Below are 25,842 nucleotides of genomic sequence, written 5' to 3' on the forward strand. Positions count from 1 at the left end.
ATTTGTCGCCGCGCCGCATTCGCTTTTTTATTGACCCCCAAAAGCTCGGAAATGCGTCGATCGGCGGCCTCGCCGGCAGGCGTCGTCCTCCCTCCCCAACGGGATGAACCCTTTGGCGGCCCCTCGCCTCTCGTCACGGCTATTTAGCGCCAGACTTTACGAGCGGCGGTGCTCGCTATTTGTGCGCAATGCGAGTGCAGTCTGGCGTGAAATGAAAGCGCCGTTTCGTTTTGGGACTTTGCCGCCAAGCTCAAATCTGCGTTTTGGCCGGTTTGACCGTCCTGATCAAAACTGGAGAAAAGTGGGAAAATGAAAGAACGTGTCACCGTGTTGAATGGGTGGCACACACAGACAGGTACACACTCGCAGTTCTGGGGACGGCGGTTCAAATCCCGTCCCCGCCTGCGTGGCTTTTCTCCGGGTGGGCACTCCGCTTTCCTTCCACTTGCCCCCCCCCCAAAAAAAAAAAAACATGCTTGCATACTCTCAATTGCCCATCGGTGTGATTGCGGTCTGTCTCTGTGAGCCCTGCGATTGGCTGGCGACCGGTTCAGGGTGTACGCCGCCTTCTGCCCGATGACAGCTGGGATTTGCTCCGGCACTCCCGCGACCCTCGTGAGGATAAGCGGCTCAGAAAAGGGATGACGTCGGACGGTCGCTGCATTGTTTTTCGAGTACTGGTTCGATGATGCGCCAGGCGCTTTGCCGGCCCTCATTCCAGTTGAAAATGGACGCAAATTGTGGTTGTTTCTCGTTCTTACGTTTGCGGCAGTGCCGACGAGCGCCGCGATCGCATCGCGGGCGTTTTGACACGCCTTCTTTCTGTTCAAAGTCTTCAAGCGTTGAGATATCGAAAGAGTGCGCATTCAAGCGATCTGAGATTCTGGGAGTCCCGGGTTTCGAGGACAATCCTGAGGTGCTGTGGTTCCTCACGAGATGGCGACGTGTCATAATAAAGAAAGATTATTAAGATTGCATGAAATCAATTTGTGACGATGGATTTATTGCCCAGAAAGCCCCGAACACCAAAATCTATTCGCGCTGAAATCCAAGCGGGGGCACTATCGCCGCTTGAATTTCTCTCCGCGTCACAAAGCTGCTTGCTGAATAAGAGCCGAGTCCGGGGGGGGCAAAAAAAAAAAAAATGGAGGTCAGGCCAAGCGAGCTGCAGGTTTGAGAGGCGATCGATAGCGGCTAATGTGACGCGAGCCTGCCGCGCCTTCGTTGGTGGCAGATCGATGACATCATGTCTGGACTTACTGGGTGCTGCAAGACCGATGGGAATTTGGCTCGGTTTCAAAAGTCTGATCAGATTTCTCATTCAGACCCAAGATGGAGGCCCAGAGACTTAAGCTAGCTGCTACAGGCTAGCAGCCGAGCACAAACTTTCCCTTTAGCTTGAAAATGAAAACTCGACGGCTGAAATCTTTCCTTTCGGGACGTGCGACTTCCTTCCATCCATTTTCTTTCCTTTCAGTAGCAACAAAGTTGCCAGCCCGAAGCTGAGCGGCACCGTTTGTTTACAGAATGTGGACTTCCTGTCCCTGACCTGCGCGCAACCCTCGTGATCGCCCTGTCACATTCCGTTGTTTTCCCTGCATTGGTTTTTTTCGACTGATAAGAGAAGGCAGGTTTTGCCCGGCCGCTCGCATGAGACGGAGGGCCGGATCTGGCCCGCAGGCCTTGACTTTGACACCCGCGAGTTAAAGCGCTTCTCCGTACTAATTTTTTTTTTTTCTTACAGGAAAACGAACCAATGTGGTAAACATTCGATTGGCAGCTGGTTCAATACAATCGTGGCCTACTTTGTATCCATTTTGTACTGCACCGTAAGCACATTTACATTTTTCGCACATTCCGTCGCCGCGTTGCACGCTCGACACTTTGCACCTAAAATATCATTTTCCGGCCAATTTTGCCACGCTAATTTTCTAACGACCTCCCCCCCCCGCCTCAGAGTCCCGGCCGCGGAGACCTTTTGCCGAGCTCTCCGCCCCGCTGGGAGGCCACCTGTTTGTTCTCGCTAATGCGCGGCAGAATTGCCATCATTATGCGCGTCGCTCGGTTTGAAATCGGCACCGCGGCTGCTTTTCATTCTCTCTCTCTTTTTTTTTTTTTTGTTCTTGAATGGATTTGACTTCTAATTGAGAAATCAGAAGCAATCCACCCATAAAAAGTACACGATGCGCAGAGAAAGTGGATTACTTACAGCGTGGGTTTCTCGAGCTTTTTCTGTGGGCCTCCTTCGCCGTAGACGTGCCCACCAAAACAACGGAATTTGCATAATTTACTTTCATGGCGAGTCGTCCGACTGCACTTCTGCCCAGTCGTCATGACAACATTTTTGCAATTACGTTTCATCCAAGCGGCACGGTGGGACAGCTGTAAAGCGTTGGCCTCACAGTTCGGAGGTCCCGGGTTCAATCCCGGACTCGCCTGCGTGGCTTTTCTCCGGGTGGGCACTCGGTGTGATTGCGAGTGCGGCTGTTTGTCTCTACGTGCCCTGGCGACCAATTCAGGGTTTGACAGCTGCGATTGCCTCCGGCACTCCCGCGGCCTTTGTGAGGATAAGCGGCTAAGAAAATGGATGAATGGATGCGTCATCCATATAAATGCCTGCTTTAAATGATTCGGCAATTGGAGCAAATGCCGAGAAACCAATTTGTCTTTGAGGGACCAACGGAAATGCCACAAAATGACCCTAAAATGACTTTTTTTCTTTTTCTTTTTGGCCGTTTTGGGATTTCTTGATTCCTTTTTGTTGTTTTTACACGGCGAAATCCACGTAGCTAGGTCAATGTAACGCGCTTTTGGGGGGGCGGGGGAGGGGTTCAAAATTTGGGCATTCCCCGAGCTGATGTTTGCTGAGTTTTGTTTGGGAAAACCCTCAAATTGGCAAAGGGGCAAAGAAATAGCGGCTCTTAACATGCCTTAATTATTCTAGAAATGGTAAACTTAAAAGCTCCCAATGATGAAAGCAAAATGGCGCACGTCGTCGCCCTTGTTTTGGAGAAATTCAACTTCCTCCTAACTGTGTCTGGCTTCCTCTCGAGGGAAATATCCGCCCGCATCATCCGTTATGTTTGTTACTTTCTGTTCCTAAACGCGTCCGCGGGAAGACGTTTCTTCCCCCGCAGGAAATAAAAAGCGCCACGCCAAATGAAAACGCACCGTCGTTAAATGCTACAAAACCAGAGATGATGTTAATTAGTTTGTGTCTCCTTTCGTTCACTAAAGCACCTCATTTAGCGTCCTTATTGCCACAAATTGTATCCAAATTAGTTTGTATACGTTTATTAATGTTGTTACATAATATTACGAGTGTATAAATGATAATTACGACACGAAAGTTGAGTTGAAAACAAACTCATTTGAAGAAATGCAGCAATAACTCGATTCATTAATAGAATACTTCATTGTAAAAATATTTGATAGCTGCTGCCCACAAAGGGAAGTAAAGGAAAGCAAATTTATATTCATATCGCGGATTTCACACACAATGTAACTCAAATCATTTTTTTTTTAATTTGATTAAAAGCGTTGAAATACAAAGCGGGAGCTCCCAAATAAGCTCGGAGAACGCGCCACATGCTGCGCCATCCGAGACACGATCATCTGAGCGATTGCTGTCGTAAATAATTTTTAATAACGCGGCATTTACAAGATGCTCGAATTCATCGGACAGGCTGTTGACATCCCTCTGTAGGTGCTGCTGTTTTGGTTAGCAACATTTTTAAAATGCTAAAATGTCGACGTCGTCTTTTGCCCTGATGCTTTCATTTATTTATTTCACACTAAAAAGGCAACTTGGCGGCTAACCACGACTCAGCAAATCTTCAATTGGGCTCCGGGCGGACGATCGGGATGATTTTTTTTTTTTTTTTTTTTTTTTGGATGACTTTGCGGCGCTTTCACGCACCTTCGCGTGTCAAGGACCAGCGCCGGGGGGGTCGTGTGAGAGGTAGCGTGTTGGTGAGTCGAGGGAGGGTGGGGGGGGGCGGGGGCTTGAGGTTTGGGAGCAGATGGGGCGGGATCATTTCGGAGGAGCTCGCGAAACAAAAGCAAAGACGAGGCCGTCGCTCGCGCACGCAAGTCGACAAAAATGGTGGACGCCAACGAGGCACACCTGCACACCCCCTCAGCTCGCCCACCTCGTCCAATAAGTCGCCCTCATTAGCACTTGACGCACGCGAGCGGAGTTTCCAGCTGCGTCGGGACAGCTGCCGCCGCCCGCGGTCGCTCGGTAAAAATAGAGGCAAAGCAAATAAACACAAGCTTCCTTTTTCAAATGGGGAGTTTCTCTCAGGTCAGCCACTGGAGCAAAAAAAAAAAAAAAACTTTGGAGCTGACTCGCGCACTTAAGTGGCGGAAAGAACTGGGAAAATGTCAGTCGTTCCGGACAAAGACGGCCCAAAAAGTGCATCCAGGGTTAGGCTGAGGGAGGGAGGGAGGGAGGGTTGGCGCTTCCTTCCTTCCTTCCTTCCTTCCTCCTTCCTTCCTTCCTTCCTTCCGTGCTTCTCCTGGTCTCCGACCGCCTTCCAGGCACATACGGACGAGTGTTCACGCTCGTATGAACGCCGAGTCATCAGTTAAGGGTAACCACGCGTGTTTGGGGATATGCACCCGGAGAAAACCCCATTCGAACCCGGGATTCCGCACGCCGAGGTGGGATTGATGGACAGGTGTCTGTCGACGTCAGAGCGGAGGATCGGTCGCAAGCGACGTCCGTCACCGTCACCTCACGAGGGCCCGTCTTATTTTTATCGATTTTATTTTTATTTGTATCATTTATTTTATTCTCATTATTTTTTTATTCTTGTTTTTATCGTGTTTTTCCCGTCGTCGAGGCGCTCAGCGGACGACGTTGATAAAAAGCAATTTGCGACATCCCTTCCAAAAGTATTGGGACGGCATACGTACGCTTTCAGATCAAAAGATGAGACGAAAGTTCGGAATTTCCACGCTGTGGTAAATCCAGATGCGCGACCAGCCACTTTTCAAATTGTGTTGCGACAGACATGATCGTTTACATCACAAAATGTGCATCAAGCCTGCAAGCCGCTGACTTCTTCTTTTCCTCTTCGGGAGGTCTCATGCATGCTCTGTTGGGTTCAGGTCCGAAGAGCTTCCACTTTTGTTGTGTTGGAAGTGTGTTTAGGGTTCTTGTCTTGTTGCACGATGAAGCTTCTCACAATGGGTTTGGATTCATTTTCTTGTAAATTGTCATTTTAAAAAGGTGGAAAAATGTGAAATATATTTATTTTTTTTTGCAGACGTCGGGTTGGCTAATTTCCCATCACAAAGATCAGATCGGGGAGAGACGTACTGAAAAGTTTCAATTTTGGGTAACTTCGGTATCACCGGGTGAGAACGCTGACTTTGGCTCTCTTTGAAAATTCTGAACGCAATATTTGGCACGTATAATCCCGAAAATGCCGTCTTCCACTCCACTCCTGTCAGTCGGTGTATTGTGCTTGTAATCTGTTTGAAAGGAAAATCCACCCGCCACACTGCGGTAACGCGCTGCGTAAGAAAAGTCAACTAATCCCCCGTCAGCATCCTCCCAAAGACGGTCGATACACGTAGAAAGAGAATTTGTGATCAATAGAGAAGCTCATCTATTCTTCTTGGCAGCAGGGGTTGGGGGGGGGGGGGGGGGGGCTGTCGGGGGGGCTCAAACGGAACCCGCAATTCACCTTTTCATTGGTCTCTGACGCCGGTCAATCAATGTCTCGTCGTTGGCCTCCGAGAGATTCGGCCGAGGAGCGCTTGGCCTCATCTTAACCTCGGCGAGGATTTCCAACGTGAGATTCATGTGAAACTGCAGATTTATCGATTTATCTTTTGCTTGTTGGCCTCGAGACTCCTTTGCGTGAATTAACTCGATTATTTTTTTTCTGCACCTCCGCAAGATTCTGACTCGTGAAAGTCTCTTGAAACAAGTCGACAAATTACAACTTTCTATTCGAGTAAGATTATGACTTTTTATGGAGAAAACAATGTCATTTATTCTCATCAATTTTTTTCCTTATGATACTGTTTGGACAATTCGTTTTGTTTCCAAAGTGTCAGAATCAAATTGTTTTCTCTCAGAATGACATTTTTTTTCCTCAGAGATTCTGACTTTTATTTTTGGGCAAAAATTCAATTTTGCTCAAAACAACTTTTTTTCAAAACAGCAAAAAAAAATAAAAAAAAATTAAAATTAAACTTTAGAAATCCAAATTTACTCTCAAAAGATGTTTGTGATGTATTGCAACTTTTTTACCTCAAAAGGTCAAGTTTTTTTCTATTTTACTTTAAAAAAAATACAGCTGACTTTATTCTTGGAGAATGATGGCTTTTTTCAAATAATTCCTACAGGATTTCAAATTTACTATCATAAAATTTAGGCTTGAATCATTCAGTTTATTTTCCTAAAAAAATCATTAATCATCTATTCTCTCATGAAATTAAATCACAATTGCGATATGTTGGAGTGAAAAAAACCCACTTTATTCCTGAAGGATTTTGACATTTTTTTGTCATAAAGTTTCAATTTATTTCTCCCCAAAATAAGGATTTTTTTTTCAATTTAAAAACACAGTTATCATTTTTTGTTTTTGCTTTGTTTTTTTTTGTCCAAAAACTTTGACTTTTGTCTCAAGAGATGACCACTTTATTTCCATAATGGTACCACATTTCTAAATGACGTTTCCCCCTTTTCAATGTTAATATTTTTGCACATAAATTTACAGGTTCATCCTTCAAATAATCTGACATTTTTTTTCTTGAAAATATTGACTTTCTCCAAAATTTTTTTTTTTTTTTTTGCTCCAAAACATTGCAACTTTTTTTTTGCCCAAACATTTTATTGTCATAAAATAGTGACTTTATCCTTAATCGATCCAAAAGTGTCTTTTCTTCTTGTAAAACTTCCAGTCCACTTTTTTTTCCCTGGCAAATCTGTCAAGCATAATTTTTTTTCCAGTTCATTTTTTTTTTTTTTTTGGTACCATTCTTTTTTTTTTTTTTAATCGTGACAGAAAAGAAGCATTTTGGAGCTTTTTGTGACGAGTGACGTTCTAAATGCGAGTTTTAAATGAATTTGACATCATTTCTGGTTTCCATTCGTCTCCTTTCACTGGAGTCGAGTATTTTCTGAGGTGTTTTCCACCTCGGACCAGAGGTGGCGCTAAACTAAAAATGATGCGGCTGCTTTTTGTGCAAACAGCGCCCCCTGGGACCGACCCATCTTTGGTGGCATCACGAAATGTCGATGTCGAGAAATTCCCATCTCCATTTTTTTCGAGGCGACGGCGTTTGTCCGTCCGTGGCGCGCTAGCCGCGGGCTGCATCTGTCGCCTCGGGCAGCGTAACGCGATGGCGTCTCCAGGGAAACGACTTTCTTGGCGCGTCGCTTATCTCTGTTTGTTTGGCTCTTCTAACCCAGAAAACACACACACACACAAAAAAAAAAAACCAAGAACGGATCATCCTGTGCTCTGTCTTGCCTCTTTTACAGTCCAATAAATATGTTTTTCATATTTGACCGAGTGTTAAGTCGCACCCGCATTTAAATTGCTCATTTCAGCAAAAGCGGGACAAAGGGAAAGTTCGGCCGGGTCGCGTCCGATTCCCGCACGCTCCACTTGACCCGAAGGTCCTCCGGACGTGTGTCGCCGTCGCGTTTCCGGGACGATTTCGTCCAAGGAGGCCAAATTTCTCCGCGTCGGCGCTCTCGTATCTCCCGTTTAATCTGGTCAGATGCTGTCGCTTGCCAGAACTTTCACTCTTTGAGCTTGAAATGGGAAGTCGTCTTTATTATTCAATGATTGATTGCGCCTCACTTGGCAGATGTTTTATTTATTCATTCTGTTGGTTGTTATTCACAGACCCACTGCTTTATCTGTGCGTGTTTGGGACTCTTGTGTACGACTTTATTCTGAGCAAAACGCAGAGAAAAATGCGTATTTTTTCCTGGAAAAGAAACCTGTCAAGCATAACAATGATTTTCTCACTATTTCTTTTTTTTTTTTTTTTTTTTTTTTGTGACACCTCAAAGTTTAAAACGACAAAAACCGAGATTGAGAAAGAGCTTTTGAAAAGCAAAGAATCATTTCCAAGTGTACCCCCATGAAGTGCGTGAGGATAAGCAGTGATGAAAATGGATGGATGGAAGGAACATTTTGGCATTTTCCTCCCTCATAATCGACACGACGAGCCGACATTCCCAACTGAATCTTGGTCTTCTACTCCAAAGCTGTGCTGATCTGGAGCTCTGCAACGGCGCCATCTACAGGGATCCGTTTGTCATTGCAGTGGTTTACAAATGGAATTTGCTCGAAGCCAAAACGGCTGACTTGCTTTTTCAGTTTCGGGGCAAGGCTCCTTGAGACTTTGTCGCGTCCGCGCAATTTCATGTCGGTCGGTGTCGGGGGCGATCCAGGGGGCGCTGACGAGTGGGGTTTTTTTTTTTTGGATGGGTTTCACCAGGATTACATGTCACAGCGGTCCTCACAGCTATGAGGCAGATGCTCTAACCACTCGGGTGTCGTGGTTTTCAAATAAAATACTTGTACAAAAATATCAAGATCACTTTTGGATGTCCTTCAAGATGAAAGCCTCAACATCCATTTTGTGTCCCTCACCCGGCGTGTTTCTTTAGCGACCGACACGAAACAAACACGGTGGCTTTTGTCCAGTTGCCGCGTGTGCGTCCCCCTTTGTGCAATTTCAACCATTTTGTTGCGTTGATCTTCGGAGGGAGTTTCCCCCGCTAACGTCTTAACTATCTTTGTCCCGATCTGGAGTGCGGCTCGCTAACCAAATAAGGCCTTTTGGAGCATCCCGGGCGGGGGACTCCCTAAAACACACACACACACACACACAAAGATATGGCGGAAACGTCAGCGGCGCGCTTGTAAATCTTGGATTGGAAACACACACGTGCGTGTGTGCGTTGTTTAATTTCATGATAACTTGCCGGGAAGATGCTGGTGTGTCTTCAAAATGTTGCCCATATTAGGCAACCCGACTTTTGTGTGTGTGGTTTTTTTTGGAAGCAGGATTTGGTCCAGATGTGGAGAACCTCTGGGTGCTCCCCAACGTGTCTGGTTGGCGCATAACCAAGTCGCGCCGTTAATATTTCATTGGACACCATTTTCATTTCGTGACGTGTAGAAAAGTTCTCCACTCGGGACGACGAGTGATGAATCAGTTTTATCGATTCATTTTTTTTTCTTTGGATGTGCACCGCTTTACACTAACAACATGCCCGCGAGCTGCGAGGACCAAATTGACCAAAGCGCAGTCAAATTCGTGAGGTTTCCCCTCGAGTGGTGATTTTTAGAGCCTGGTGGAAGGCAACCATGGAGCCCATTCGAACATTTTTATATGAAAAATGAGGGGGGGGGGGAATCTCAAATAAAATAAAATCACTTGCTCTTTGATGAGGTCATGGAGAAAAGACAGAGGGAGAATTATTAATAAGCAGCACTTGACAATATGGGCATTGTACTTTATACACTATTTTGATAGGATGTAAAGAAATGACTTTTGGATCATGATTTCATTCATTAATTCATTGTGCGCCTCCTACTGGTGTGCGTGCCTTTGCCACCAGGGGGCAGTAAGATATCTACATGTTGAAGGTCACAACTGTTCAGCAAGCAGCAGCAGTATCGGTTGTTTTTTGCAGAGGATAAAGAATATATGTCCGTGAGTATTCTTGTATTGCGTCGGTTACAGCATTGTTTGTGTTGAAAATCCATTTTTTAACCCGTCACAACACCGCCAAATTGATCCGAGTTGCGTTAGCCCGTTGAAGGAGTTTTGCATCACGAGCTAGTGGACGAGGGAAACTTATGTGGTTTGGTTTTAAAATAATATCTGCTCCTGCAGTAAATTCAATTAATTCTCCACTTCAGTAGCAGCTCAGGGAGCCAAAGAAGTGCTTTGAGACTTTTGGAATTGTAGAAGGCAGTTTTCCTCATTTCATTTGACGCCAGGGCCGCGCATGCGTGTTTCCGTCGGAATGAAGCCAGCGAACACGCTGGAGGTGAGCAGAGGAGGACGGCGGCGACAGATGGGCAGTCCGCGGAACAAAGTCACGTTTTCATCTTTTCGTACAAGCCGAGCGCTAATGAGCAAACGGCAAGAGGCTCTGCGTGTGCGTGGCTGCTGTCAAAACCCTCGGCGTGACGGTCTGAGCGCTCCCCCGTGCTGAAAAGTCTCCTTGTGATGAATGCGCATGCGTTACTAACGGGGGAACTCTCCCGGTCTCATAGTTCCCCTTCCCCTGCATAGAGCTCGTTCTAACCTAACCTTAAAACAACAGTCGATAAAAAAAATAAAAATAAAAATAAAAGAAGATGTACACATATATGTACGTTCTTCCTGAGACAAACACAGCAAACGTGAACGCTCAGCGACAAGTTGGCGAATAGCAAACGTTGAAGCACGGATGGGGATGTTTCAGACTGGCCAGAAGTTGACAAATTACACGCGCATGCGCATTAATCACAAGGAGACTTTTCAGCACCGGGAGCGCTCAGACCGTCACACCGCGGTTCAAATCCCGGACCCGCCTGTGTGGAGTTTCCACGTTCTCCACCCGAAACCCAAAAACATGCTTGCATTCACTGGAGACTCTAAATTGCCCCAAGGTGCGATTGTGAGTGCGACTGTTGTTTGTCTCCATGTGTCCTGCCATTGGGTGGCGACCAGTTCAGGGTGGCATGTCAAGCCTTGTGAGGATAAGCGTTTCAGAAAACAGGATAGATGGACGTCACCCGGTCCTTATAGCGTTTCTTGCAATGAAGCGACATCTCTTGGAGCTTTATCGAAGGAAAGAACCAAAGATTCCCACAACGCTGAGTATTACAAAGTATTTAAAAATAATAATAATAATAAAGTTGCAATGAACTCAAGTGTGAAGTTGTCCAGCTGCCACCTTTAAATGAGCTGTGCCGTACAGCTGCGGACACAAAAAGAGAAGCACGGCGGCGTGCGCGTCGAGGGCGAAGGTAGCAAGTGTGGGCCTTCATTAATTTGGAGGTTGAAGTGGAGCGTCGCGTCCCAGGTGGGAACGTTTGCTGGCGCTCGCACGCTCCTCATTAGCCGACACTTTGCGTGGTTGCGTCTGTGGTGCGCACAAACGAGCCCGTGTTGTGGTTGGCCGCCGCCACGGCAGCTAACGGCGTTGACCACACCTGGATGAAGACGCGCCTGAATTGGGAACCTTGACCTTCGACGCTTACTTCCTCACAAATATTTAGTTTTATCCTATTGCTGTGAACTGTCAAAACTCACCTTTTCACGTTTTTGTGCAACACTCGAAGTTACCACAAGATGGCGCCAAACAGACTTAATTGGAACGTGTGCCAAATGCACTTTTCAAAAACACATACTGCATACTGGGGTGGGGGACACACACACACACACACACACACAATGGATAGCAAAAATGTTGTGCAAACAAAATGTATCTAATGATAAAGATTTAATATGGAAAAAGAAATGCAATAACACCCCAAAAAAATACCTCTGGAACCGTGAAATCGGAACCAGTTTTGCCGTTTTACTGTATGTTGAAATGATGGATATGGACGGAGAGACATATTTGTATGACAAGCAGGAGCTAAGTTTAGTCTGGGTTGTTAACGGAAGTAACTGAAAGTCTTGATGATTTATGTAGCATGTACACATGCGCTTGTTTGTTTGGTTTTTTTTCAAGTGAAAAAATATTTTTAGGAGTTGTAAGATGAATTTGAAGTTAAGTTGAAGTATTAGGAGATCATAGTTTGTGCTATTTTCAGTTTATACTACAGCAAACTTCTGTTTTTGAGCTAAGAGCTGTCGCTACTGCCGATTTTTTTTCTTTTTTGTCTTGAAATACAAGAAATAATGTGAGAAAAAAGTGACCTCCACCATGAGACGGCAACAAAAAAAAAAAACAAAAAACGTAGTCATATCTGGCCACCGTTTTTTCACATTGGTTTCTTTGCACATGAAGGAAATTGGTGCCGCGACTGCACCATTAAGTTATGTTGAGAGCAAATGTTATTAATGTGTGATTTTTATGCAGGGCAATACAGTTGGGTGGAATATTTTGCGAACAAAGACGTTTTTAAAAATGAATTTTGGCATTCTTGCAGGGCGCCGGCACGGATTAATTCCAGTTCCGTTGATTGCAATGGGGAACGGCGATTTGTTTTGAAACGGGTTCATTTTCAGAAATACACACTTCACAAAAGATTTACATTCTTGTTTCATTTCACACTTGAGTCCATAGAAACAATTAATTAGATACAATTAGGACGGATTTCCCAACCATGATCAGAACCGCTTATCCTCACAAGGGTCGCGGGCGTCCTGCAGCCCGTCCCGGGTACTTTAACGGAATCATATTGAAGTTGATGTAAATAGTTTATGAGTGCAGATGACCCGCATGTGCTCTGCATGTCCGCCCACAACAAATCTGCTCTGCGCCACAAACGAAAATAAAAGCTCGCTTTCCCAAACTCGCTTTTTCCGAACCAAATATGTCATGCGAGGTGCGGGCTGTGTGGGGGGTTGCCGTGGCCAAGATTTGTAGTCATAATCATGTGTTTTGCAACTTCCTGTTGACGTTAATGGGCATCTCTTTTTTTTTTTTTTTTCAAGTATTTCTGGTGCAGTAAAGTATTTAAAAAAAATCTCATATCAGCACTTCCATACATATACAGCGTTTGAAGACATTTTGTCACTGGTGCGCATTTTCATCTGCATCCATCACAGCAAAGATCTTAAAAAACCCGTTTAATATTTGTACATCAATCGTACAATTGTAAAACATAATCTCGAATGGGAGGCAATGAATACGACAAAATGACGTTAATTATATGAATTTAAAAATGTTTGCCTTCGTACAACTAGCAATAACCCAGTGCAACGTGTACACTTGCTATACATTTAATATTCAAAGCATCCACATCACACATATCTAATGCAGTCAGACCGCATTAATGATAAATATCCTGCACATTTTACAGATAGAATTCTTTGAATACATTTGCGATCTCGGTTCGTTCACATTCAAGTATTCCAGATGCAGTTCCTGGAATGCTTTTAATGCACAAACAATACAATTTGTATATTTACAGCGTTATTACATGCATACATCAATGCAAATGATACGCTTCATTTTTCGAGCCATACGATGACAACACGTCCCGCTATAAATACGGCAAAGGTGCAAATGTGTGAACTCGAGATGCGACTGAGGCGACGCGATACGTCTCAGCTGCTTGGCGCGAGGCAGATGGCGGCCATTTGTCAAATTCCCGCTGCGTGGGAAGCGAGCGTCACTCACTAGAACCTGGAAGCTCCGATCTTTTGTCCCCCCCCCCGTAAGAAAAAATTCAAATTCAACTTTTTGGCCCAACTTTTGCCCTACTAGTATGCGATGAATCTTTCTGGTACACAAGTAACTGCTAGACATGCCTAATGCACTAGTAGCCCCACTAGTACATTTGCCTCACTAGTAAACTGTAATTGTCTTACTAGTGTCCAAAAAACGTCGCACAGGAATTGAGAAAACGGAAGTTTTTTTCAACCTGGATTCCGAGAGATTCAAAAGATGACTCGGGGCTGGCGTGAGCGCCGTCGGCAACTTCTTCCATTTGTGTGCAGCGTAACGGCAAAATGCTGCTTCGCCGTGTTTGCTTCGGACTCCGCGCTCCACTGTTTGAGCCCCGAGCCTGTCGATCTCAGAGTCCCACTGGGTTTACGTCCCAACCCCTAAACCGTTTATTGGTTTATAGAACAGTACCGGAACTTTCAAATCTATTGCAAAGCTGATCGGAAGCTAGTGTAAAGGCTTTGGGTTCGGAGTGACGCGGTCTGACCTTTTTGTTCTGGTCAGAACCCGAGACGCGGCATTCTGAATGAGCTGCAGGTCTTTCGTGGCCTTTTTAGGGAGTCCAGTCGGAAGACCATTACAATAGTCGAGTCAAATCAAGTCTTGACACATGCAAGCCTTCACTGTAGAACTGTTCTTCAGATGGTTAAAGGCAGTTTTAGTCACTGATTTGATATGACTGTTGAAGGTCAGGTCGGAATATTTGGGACTTGCTCTTTGGTTTTTATGGGTAGAGAGTCTGGCTATTTACTAACAGTGCTCAGCTTTGCTTTATTGCCAGAATCATTTGTCGCAGTTTTGTTGTGCTTTAGTTGAAGAACATTTTGGCTCAACCAGTTATTCATTTGCTTTAGACAACACCTCACTTGTCACCTGGAGACGCTTTTAGACATAACTGTGTGTCATCCACATAATCTGTTCTGAAGAATTTGACCCAAGGGTATACAGGAAGGGTCCAAGAACTGACCCTTGAGAGACCCCATTAGGTCATCGCCATTCGTTGAGGTCCAACACTTCCAGTGGCCGCAAAATCAATCATTTCATTGCATACTCGTCAAAAGGTAAAAAGGGAGACTAGTAGTGACAAAAAGCGACAACTAGTACACTGTAGTCGTTCTACAAGTGTGTAGAAGAGTCAGGACTAGCATACTAGTGCTCGGACCTTAAGATAGATGTGAAATAGCTGAAATGGTTTTTCATGGACACACACAGCAGCGGTTTGTTTACATTGTCCTCACGGCGTACGCGTCTCGTCACGTGACAGGATGCCGGCGCTCAGACGCAACTTCAACGGCAAGCAATGCAGACGAGCGTCAAGTAACGCGCAAGTCGGCGTGCGTGTCTGGAAACAATCTTCTCCGCTGCTGTCGGCGGAGGAGCAAATATCCCGTCACCGTGACAACGCATCGCAAAACCCGCCGTGTTGCTCGCGTGCGGAATATGCGCCTCAACTTTTGGGGGGGGGGGTTTATTCGTGTGTGTGTGCGTCGTCTGGGAATGTGTGCGTGTGGTCATGTGCGATCTCTGCCAGCTTCAACAGACAAGTCACCGTTCACGAATTCAGTGCAAAAATAAGAATAAGAATAAGAATCCGCCACCCCCTCATCAATTTCCCGCTGTGTAACTAATCCAGACGTCGACCCGATTTGACCGTTTTCCACAATGACCTCACTGGATTCCGGCACGTGTTAGCTAGCGCCGCCGGGGAGTCAGCTCGGCGGGACGGCGTTGAAAAACTTTCTGCCCCGTTCTCGTTTCACGCCAACGTTTGCATCGACGGAACGACAGACGTCGTCTTCCTGAAGCGGAAGGGGGAGAAACTCTTTGGGAATTTGCTCAAAACATGCAAAAACGAGCACTTCAAATACGGATTTTTGAAGAATAAAAATCTGATCAATGATTCATCAGCCAATGATTTAGAAAAACCTGTCATGAATATCATCCATATTGGTCACTTACAACAACGATGGTATGAACGAATATTTTCAAGGACAAAAACATTTCAGAGCTTAAATGAAGCAACAGAATACGCGAAGCCCGCGGGAAAATGTCGCCTGAGCGTCGAATCCATTTTTTTTCCTTTCCTTTGTTCTCCTTGCCATGAATTGACAACTTGACGACTTTCTCACAGGTCCAAATACGTCGTAAACGGAAATTTTTCCTTTTGAAAAGGTTTCTCCTGTTTTCTACCTCGAAACCGTCACAAAACGTCCTCCCTTCTTCTTTGTCTTCCATTTCTGCTGCGCCCTTCCTCTGTCGTTCCTGCATTCCTTCGTCCTCCAGCCTTCCGCTCCTCTTTCTCCATTTCACACCGAGTCCTCCCTCCATCCGTCGTCCTCCAGCCGTCTTCGCTGCCCCAGGAGGTTCTCCGTCGGTTCTCCCGGGGCCGTTGTAAAGCAGCTGCGACTCGCTCGGCTTCACCTCCGCTTTGTTCGGATCAATCGGCAGATCGAGATAACGAGCGGCCCGCTACAAGTTAGCTGCCGCCGCAACGACGAAAAAGTCCGCACAAGTGCACGTCTCATCTTGACGCGCGCTTTGGTTTTGTCATATCGTGTGCAAATCTGCTTTCCGCCATACGGCTCGTGTCAATTGCTAAGAACCGTCGTGGTTTGTGGTTAGCGGAGTGGCTACTGTGTGTCCACTCGCCGCGTTGTGTTCATCTGCGTGTGGTTTTGATGTCGTCAAACAGGATTACGAGCGTCCTTTTAGCGGATTTGGATCCGCGGGGGTTTTGGTCCGGATGGGGGAACGCAGATAAACGAGCGCACACGTACTCCACGGAGCCGGCGTTGTCGTTGCGTGACAGCTCGATGATTGTTTTGTTCCGGTTGTCCGGGTGTGAAAACTGACGAGTTCCTTCAAGAGAACTTGGTCCCGCTTTCTTCTAATCCTCGTCCATCTTTTCCAGCGTAATCTTTTTTGGGAGGATCTTGAAATCTTTTATCCGAACTGTGCCGTCCGCTTCCCGTTGACATCGCTGAGTCCATCGAGCTTCAGGGGCTGAATTTTCCAAATATTTCAAAGCGGGAAGTTTAGCTTTGAAGGCGTCCTTGCAGGTCGGTTTTGACGGCTCGTTCTAACACAACCAAAATGGGAAATAGTTGACAAAGAAGATTTGCGACACCTCAAACGTACTTTTAGCAACTGCTAGCTTGCGCTCTGTACGCTGGGAAAAACCCCAAACCTGCGTGCGTGTTTCCTCTCACTTTTCCAGCCTTTTCCTCACTTTTCTCTCTGCTTCTCTTCTGTTTTTTTTCCCTCCTTTTCCTCCCCCTCTTCAGTAAAACCATCAACGTGCGAATAATTGACGACGAGGAGTACGAGAAGAACAAAACCTTCTACGTAGAGATCGGCGAACCTCGCCTGGCGGAGAGCGACGACGCCAAAGGTCGGGAGGAGCCTCATTGAGCGAATCAGCGCATTGTGTACCACATCTCGCCCTCGTCCCCGTCCGCGTGTCTTTGTGTATTTTGTTCATTCATTCGTGTTTTGATACCTTGCATGCATTTACCGCCCTCCTGTACGTGTGTGTGTGTGTGTGTGTGTGTGTGTGTGTGTGTGTGTGTGTGGGTGTGTGTGGGTGTGGGTGTGGGTGTTCCATACAGGAAGACCATAACGGTTAGGATCTTAGACCGCGAGGAGTACAATAAGCAGTCCTCCTTCTACATTCTGCTTCAACCCCCCCAATGGAGGAGATGCCACAGGACAGATTGGACAGGTGTGAGACCCCCCCCCCCCACCCCACCCCGCTTAGGGTGGAGAACTGGCTCCAACTACCCACAATCAAATGGCCATAACGTTTAGACGAGTAAACTTTAATTTGCATCATAACAAAAACAAAAAAAAAATCCCAGAATCTGGCATCCGTTATTCAAATCTGCAATCAATTTAGTTTGTCTTGAGGGTTCACATATTTGGTGTTGGGGGGGGGGGGGGGGTGAAGGAAAATCCGGGAAGCTTACATATTTGCAATGTCAAACAAAAATCACTCAATCCAGCCCCTTATTTGAAATCCGCCACAAATGTCATCGTTTTCTGTCATTCATATGGAGGAATTTGCAAAACATAAATTTCTGAATCGAGCACCTCGATCCTGATCTTTGCAAAATGTCCAACCTCATAAACTCATACATGTTTTCTGATATTAGGCGAGAGCAAATGTGAAAAAGTACACAATACTAAACTACAGAAAAACATTTTTTTCAGATATACGTACGTGTTTTGAATATGCCTCGATTTGGACTCATCGATTATGCACCTGAAGATTATTTGTCAAATTCTAGCAACTAGCAAATTGAACAAAAAGTAAAATAAAAATCCTCGAATCCTGGACCTTAATCAAGATCCGTACCAAATTGTACAACCTCTTGATACGTACGTTGTTATGTTACAGTTTTATTGATTGCAAAATTAGGGAATATATGGGAAAATTGTAACAATTTCAATGCAAGTGAAACAATCATTTCTGAATGTAGTCACTTCAATTTCTTAACAATGAATCATTTGAAAAGAAATATGGATGCAGGATGTTTTAAAAACTAACTGCCCATAAATTATCCAAATGTATTATAATATTAATAATAATACTTTTTTAAAAAAATAAAATAAATTAACCTTCACAGATAGGTCTCGGTAATTGAAGCAGTAATGCAAATGTGAAAATGATCTTTAATTCCTCACATTTCCTTGATTATCGTGACCTTTTGTTGCCAATTGGCCGTGCAAAATCATTCGGCGCCATTTTGAAAAAGGCCTTTTGATTGCGGTGGCGCACTCGTCCCTCTTTTCTTCATTTGAAAAATCGTTTGTGTCCTTTTCCTCTTTTGCTTTTCTCCTGAGCTTTTGCTCGAGTGGGAATCACACCTGTCCTCTCGTCTTCCTCCTCCTCGTGGCTTTTCTTTTCTTCTTTTGGCCGCCACGCAGAACCTTTCAAGGCTTCTTCTTCTTCTTCTTCTTCTTCTTCTCCTTTTTCTTTCTGCGAGATGTGAAATCTGCTGCCGGTGTGTTAAATGTCACAGCTTTCTCACCGTGACATTTGTAAAGTGTTCACAGGTGGAACGGGCGTAGTGGGCGGGCGCAGGAACGCGGACACGCCGAGGCCGCGCTTCACTCTGACTTGGAATAGACGGAGACATAAATAATAAATAACAGGGTACAGAAAATTGGATGAGGATGACACAAAAGCTGACACGCCTTAAATGTAAAGCTTCTTTTTTTTTATGTTAAATTAACATTTGCTCGACATCCCAACTATTTAAAACTATCAGGATCTTCTTTTTACATTGATGCATAACGAAAAATTGTCCAACATGTTCAAACCAAATCAGCAAGTAGACAGTGACCACATCAGTCAGCAGACTGATAATACCAGTAAGTACACAGTGACGCCATCGGTAAGTAGACTGTAGTTTTCCCCGTGAGATCAATAAGTCGACCGCTCAGACTGCAGTCCAAAAAATTGTGATGACATCAGTACGAGCAAGTAGACGCTGACGGCACCAGTCAGTCGACTGGAACATCGATGTGTAAACCGTTACGACGGCGGTAAGTAGAGCGTGATGACGCCAGTAAACTAGTAAGTAAACTGTAATGACGCCAATGGGAGAGCGAGACAATAAAAGTCATTAGCCTGTGACGTCGCTAGTTAGAAGACGGCAACGATGACAAAAGGTCCACTCGTAAATGGACTGTGATGACATGACAAAGAAGACTGTGACAACCTCATGATGATACAAATGAATTGGGTGTCTGCGTCTGCACAAGTAAGTAGACAATGACAGCTCTGCTTTGTGAAGTGTTGGGTAAGTAAGCGGACTGCGAGACTGCACGGACACCAGAAAGTAGACCCGGACCACACCTGTCAATAAACTGTGATCACATCAGTAGAAAAGACTGCAGGGACGCCAGCAAATAGACAGGGACGACAACCAGTCGTACACTGTGACCACGCCGGTACGGGAACCGTGGTCACACCTGTCATTAGACTATGACAAAATCGGTAATCGGCAGACAGTGACGACATCAGCGAGAAGACGGCGACGACGCCCGCAAAAGATTCATTGGCGACGTCAGTTGGAAGACTGTAAAAAGGTCAGTTGGTGCAGAAGGGCCCTGATGACATTACAGTACCAAGAAGACTGCGAGGACACCAGAAAGTAACCGTCAGTTGGCAAACTGGGATCGTTGTTCAAAATGACGAGATTAAAAAGTGAACGCGTAGCGGCTCGTGTCGCTGGACAGAAGGACCCTTTTACTGCGCTTTCCACTTGCTGTCTTTACACCACCCTATAAAACCACCGCGAAGGTCCGTATCGCGCGCGCGTGTTTACGACCTCCACATCCGTGTCATCAAACGGCGTCCTCGTTTCACAGTCTTCATCGGGCGCCGCGTTGCACTTTCGTGTCTTGACGATGGCACGACATTCGGCGCGAGCGACATCAGTTGATCCGTCCACGTTTGACCTGCGCGACACGTCTACGCTCACGTTCCCATCTGAGTTTTGGCTGCGTTTATGCGCGTTTAGCGGTGCAACCAACATGAAAAAGAGAGTTATGGCTTCACAACCCCTACAACAATTTCTATTTTCCTATCAGACTTTGAAGTGATTTTTGCAGCTTTTTTCAATGATCAACCGACAGCCAAACGTTGACTGCCACCGACGTTTTTCGACGGCTCGACGACCTTGTCTGAAATTCAGCTTTTGTAAGCAAGTGTGATGGCAAACAAACCCCTGTAGATGGCGCCGTTGCATCGCTTCGGATTAGCGATCAGCACAGTTTTTGAGTCGAAGATAAAGATTAAGCGGTCTCTTGTTAAGGTCACTGCTTATATGGTAACAAAACAAAACATTTTGTGGGTCTTTTAAGATCCATTTCAGTGTTGTAAAAGAGCTGGCGAAATGGTGAACTCTGTTTTGAAAATGGATCGCTAATTTAGGGCTCATATTACGGGGTAAATTTAAGGTTGAAAGGAATAATAATATAATAATTATCAGCATTCATTTTTGGTGGGGTGCGAAGGGGGATGGGGGGGGCGGGGGGGGGGGGGGCGCGTCCATTCTCCTCGCGTATTTCTCCTGCCCGGGCCTGGGCTTTGTTCTGTGTATTGTTAAATATTTAAACGTGTGCGGTTATGCAATTGCGTGGCTTTGCATCGGCGTTACACAAGAAAGCTGACTCAGAATCTCCTTTGCGGCATCAACACGGAGGGCTCGTTTCATTTCATTTTCAACTCGCAGGTGAGGTCACGCACATTCGACCCGTGTGAGACACGTGTGTGATATTACACATTTATTTTGTGTTATAATTTGATATATAGACACCCCCCGAAAAAGCCCGGGGAGCGCGAGAGGCGAGTTCACGGCAGGCTGAAAGTGCAGCATGTGAGCTACGAACAGCCCTGAGAGGGGAAAGCGGCCCAAAACGCATGTGCCCAGCCGCAAACATAGACTCACGTAGACTCACATAGACACACACATCGGCTTTCAGAGGGAATATACGTGACAGATTTCGTCTGACAGCAATGTCCTCTCACCCTCTTTTTGTTCTTGACTCCGCTCGCGCGTGCGTGCGTCCGTGTTGTTGCGTAACATCAATGTTAGCATCTGCTAATTGTGTTCTCACATTTGCCCCCTTGGCACATTTCCTGCTCGATTCAAGCCCATTCGCACCTTCCCCAAAATGACCATTTCTTAACTTCAGTTTCTATCTTAAATTGGCCTACTTTAGCCCCGCCCCATATATATATATATATATATATACAGATATCCAGATGATCGCTAGGCAACTACTACTTGTTCAGTGCTACCTCTACTTACCAACGTCTCTAGTTACAAAAAAATACAGGTTACGAGACGCCTCCTCGGAAAAATTGTCTATAGTTACGAAGGAAATTCAGGATACGGAAGGAAAAAATAGGCGCTGGATTCCCCCAATTCCACCGAACGTAAACATCTTGTATCTTGGTTTGTGATCAAACTGCTCTCCCATTGGCTATCGCGGAGCATTTTCCTGGCATCCCTTTGGCTAGGAGGGATGTCATTCTTTACCCACAATGTACTTCCTGTACCGTGGTTTGTGTTGCACGATAGAGCTTCTCTCTTAGACTGTCACCGAATCAACACACATTTATGTTTTTTACAAGTTTTTTTCATCTTTCTTCACCATGTACCCCAAGAAACGTTAGTGGAATTAAGTTGTGCGCGTGTATACGTTGGTACGCATGTTTTCACTCGTCTGTGAAAGTTTGCCTCATCCTCTTCCATCCCCCATGATGCCTTTTGCTTGTTACTGCCAAAGGTAAATGAACATAAATTGTTTTATTCACGTTTACATGATGTACTTTGAATGCTTGTTTTTGCCAGTGCGTGTGTGTGTGTGTGTGTGTGTGTGGGCGCGGGGGTGGTGGTTGGGGGGGGGGGGGGTCATCAGAACAGGCTATTAACGCTTAAAACGTGTTTTTACTTACGAAAAATTCAAGTTAAGAAACGACTTCCGGAATGGATTAATTTCATCAGTAAATGTACCACTGTATTTTGATAGTTAATCAACATTTAATTATATTCAAAGTTTAGTTTTATTTCATACCACACTCGGAATCGTAGTCGTCTCAAAAACTAGCTTGCTAACTGGTATGCTACTCGCTAAATGACAACTTTTTGACACGTTAAAATCTTCAAGAATTATTACTTGGGTAATAATTGGTATGGTGTTGTTGCGTTTCCCATGAAATTTATGCCACTTGTGACGGCATTGTTTGATTGGATGAGCAGTTAATGTTAGCCGACATTCCCTCCTCCCCAGATATATTCAGCTAGTTAGAGGGATCGTTTTACCCACTAGAGTTTTGGAAGTTAATAAATCAAATGCTATAATGTGCACTGAATTGTGCTCAAAGCTTTTTCTACATCACAACAGTGTTCGTTGTCACCACAACGAGCTAGCTTACTCACTCCCATGCTAAGAGCAAACCGATGACTTTTAATACATGCTACTTGAGTTAGATTCATTACTGGGTGATTGTATTTCTCGCTACACAAAAATGTTGCTGACTTATAACATTTGTGACGTCATTTTATGCTTCGCTTATAAGCTAACTTTAGCTTACACTTCATGTATTAGCCTCTCCCTTGGCTGATGGTTCCTTACAGAGACAGACGATGGATTTATAAACAGATTGCTTGACGGACAGACAGACAGATGAATGATTTACTTTATATTTTTGACCGCTATTGGAAACTGATTAGTTCCTCGCCAGAAAGAGACGTTTTGTGGGTCAAATTTGTCTGTGCAGAGGAGAAGCAGAAGCAGCAGGAAGAGGAGGTGGTTGCGGAAGAAGAGAAGGCCCTGACGGGGAAGGACGAGGAGGAGAGGCGCATCGCCGAGATGGGTCGCCCCATGCTGGGAGATCACGTCAAACTCGAAGTGGTCATCGAAGAGTCCTACGAGTTCAAGGTGAGCTCCAGCGCGTAGTCTTGGGGGGGGGGGGGGGGCGAGTTGGCGACTTTCCTCAAATAGTGGCATCTACTCTCGTTCATTTGACACCACGCGCCAACTGGTCGGCATCTCAAACAAACAGACCCCCCCCCCCCCCCCCGCCAAGAAAAAAAAATCTTTTTGATGTTTAGGGGAAAAAAAAGGCATTTGTGCAAATTGAGAAAAAATTATGATGAGCCACGTCTGGAAAAACAAGGTGCAGTTAAGCGTGTTTGGGAACAGAAGTGCCATGGTAATTGCCACGGCAACAAGTAAACATCGACACCAGAGCCAGCCGTGAGTGACGCACGGCGAGATGAGATTGTTTGTTCCAATATTGGGATGCCGAGGACAATTTTTTTAAGGGGGGGGGGGTAGAGAAAAAGTGTTTTGTAATTGTTGCACTTAAGACAATACACACACGTGCAGCAATCAGTCAAAGCGTCACGATGCAAATAATTGTTGTTCACCCACACGCTCTTTAGACAAGTGTACAACCAATCACGTGTATGCATGCGTGTGCGTGTCAGACAGACAGAAAGACACAAATTGTTAACCGCCGTGATTTGTGGCCACTTAACGTGCCAAATAGTGCGCCCACACATCCAGCAGTGAAACAAACGGCAACATTTTTTTTTTTTAGGTCACACGGCCCACATGAATCTATACCTGCCACCCGCAGGGCTGGAGTGGAACTGCATCACTTATTTTGATTGACGTTTTTTTCTCGATTGCTACCAAATGGAAGGTCCTAAATGAATAGCAAATTTCTCTTTTAATCTCTCCCTCTTATTTGGATTCATTTGAAGAGTATTTATGAAGGACTGAGATAATAGTCCTTCGCACGCATCAGCGCTAATTAGCCGAGCGGCGGGACTATTATCCTCGTCCTTTCTCTGCTCTTCAGAGGGAGAACCGGGATGCAAATTGTGTTGAAAGGATCTTGGAGGGATGAAGACAAAACCTCACGCAAACACGCTGCGGCACACACACACACACACACACATGCACGCAGAATTTTTGCCGTAATAATGACGAGACTTACATTGCACCCAAGTCCAATTTAAAAAAATAAATAAAATAAAATAAAATGAAACTCGTAGGCTCAGAAGGAATAAAATTACAACTTCGCAAAGAACACGAAGGATTTTTAGATGAGTTCATCTAGACACACAAGAGGTGTTTATTTTTCACCACAGCGCCATCTGCTGGATCTAGTGGGGCATTGTGCCACCTGCCCCAAATGACAAATTGACACTCGATGTTTTTGTTGATCTTTTTGTCAGAATTAAAGTCGTTATGACGATTACGAGTTTGTGCAAAACAAGTTAATACTGGTGAGAACATAAAAACGTATGTAAAGATCGTTAGTGTTTTTCGAATTATTAAAATATTGTTAAAACTCCAGTAAAAAAAAAAAAAAAAAAAAGACACACAAAGTTCCCTTATCGCGAAGGAGATGGAGAAAGGATAATAAGAAAATTACTAGACAAACAACACGAAGGATTTTTAGAGCATTTATATCCATTAATTTTCACTATGGACAGAACAACACAGCGCCATCTACTGAATCTGTTGGGGCACTGTCACACCTGCCCCGGATCGTAAATTGCCACTCAAGTTCTTTTGGAAGAAGGTGAAATTGTTGTGAGATTTAAGAGTTTGTATGCGGCAAATGTCACGGATTTATTGTCCAGCAAAGATCAATTAGAAAAGATACACAAACGTGACAAAACTTCTTGAAAAGGGACGAGGAGACACGCGAGTAAGGAAATCACTTTGCAATCAGTTTTCAATGCATTTTAAAGGAGTTTCACTTGGGAAAGCGCAACACAGCACCCTCGACTGAATGTGTCCCTCCTGCCCCGTAGTTAGTTTTCTTTTCATAGCACTTGTCTAAATCCAAGAGTGGTGTGCCACAAAAAAACCAAAACAAAGCTGAATTGTTGTGGTCTTTGACAGAACACCGTTGACAAACTGATCAAGAAGACCAATCTGGCGCTGCTGGTGGGGACTAATAGCTGGAGAGACCAGTTCATAGAGGCCATCACTGTGAGCGCAGGTAAGACACATACAGGAGCATCATCATCCCCATTAACTGTACCCTTTTTCTGGCTGTTCCCTGAATAACACGCCAACGGTTGTCACCTTGACATTAATTGACTGTTAATTGGTCGACCGTCTTCGGGCAGCTCGCCGGAAGGTTGAAAGCGACAGCTCGGAAAAAGGCCGACGTTTGTAAACGGTCGCAAAGGTCAGGCCGTGTGTCTACTTTGAGCGATGCCGCTTCCTGAATGAAGTGTTGCCAGGCAACCGGGAAAGGATCCAAAGCGCCGCGGCCAAGAACTCATCCGGCGTGTGATGATTGTTGAGCCTCGGAGGCGCTTGTGGTGCCTTTACGTGTCATTGACGTGTTCGTGAACTCTTCAAACAAAAGCCTCACATGTTGCCTTTTTTTTTTCTTCTCTTCAGTAAAGTCATAAATCCGCTTATTCAAACCCAAATTGATGTATTTTTAGGTTGACTTCATAAATGTCATGTTCAGTTTTCACAAGTTGGACGTTTTACCCTTTTCTCCTAAGTATCACATCAATTACCAAAATGCGTGTTGAAATAAAAGACGATTACATTCCAAAGATGCGACTTTTTCATAAAAATGACCATCTTAAGTACTTTTTCCCAACGTTATGGCGCCAAATCGGGGGCAGTGACCCGCGAGTTGGGGTGACACTAAAGGGAGCTACTGCCACCTTGAGGACTGGAGCGTTGCCCGAGACATGTTTCGGAATGTCACTTCTCGTAAATGTGCACCGAAATCTTCGGGCGTCCAAACCTGAAGTCGATTGTTACTTTTGAGCTTCTGTGATTTCTGCCTTCCTGCGGCTGCCGTGACTCACGATGCGGTTTGTAAGTGCGAGACGGGAGGTCAATTAGCGCCAGCTTTCCCCGGCCACGTCAAGTGTTTCGAGCCCAGCCACGGCGTC

The 25,842-nt window shown here is 45.2% G+C and overlaps 1 protein-coding gene across 3 annotated transcripts in view; it reads left to right on the top strand.

Moving 5' to 3' along the window:
• Positions 1 to 25,842, top strand: part of slc8a1b (solute carrier family 8 member 1b) — a 151,050-nt gene that overhangs the window by 112,778 nt on the left and 12,430 nt on the right. For 2 of the 3 annotated variants that reach the window (XM_061837830.1, XM_061837829.1), the window contains 3 exons: positions 16,990 to 17,102; positions 22,677 to 22,837; positions 24,821 to 24,920. In XM_061837830.1, the coding sequence (XP_061693814.1) occupies positions 16,990 to 17,102; positions 22,677 to 22,837; positions 24,821 to 24,920 (374 nt within the window). Of the gene's footprint in view, positions 1 to 16,665; positions 16,773 to 16,989; positions 17,103 to 22,676; positions 22,838 to 24,820; positions 24,921 to 25,842 lie in introns of all 3 variants that reach the window. The other variant, XM_061837833.1, reaches the window with a different exon arrangement.

Source organism: Syngnathoides biaculeatus, chromosome 12 (genome assembly GCF_019802595.1).
Source record: "Syngnathoides biaculeatus isolate LvHL_M chromosome 12, ASM1980259v1, whole genome shotgun sequence".
NCBI classification, from domain to species: Eukaryota; Metazoa; Chordata; class Actinopteri; order Syngnathiformes; family Syngnathidae; genus Syngnathoides; species Syngnathoides biaculeatus.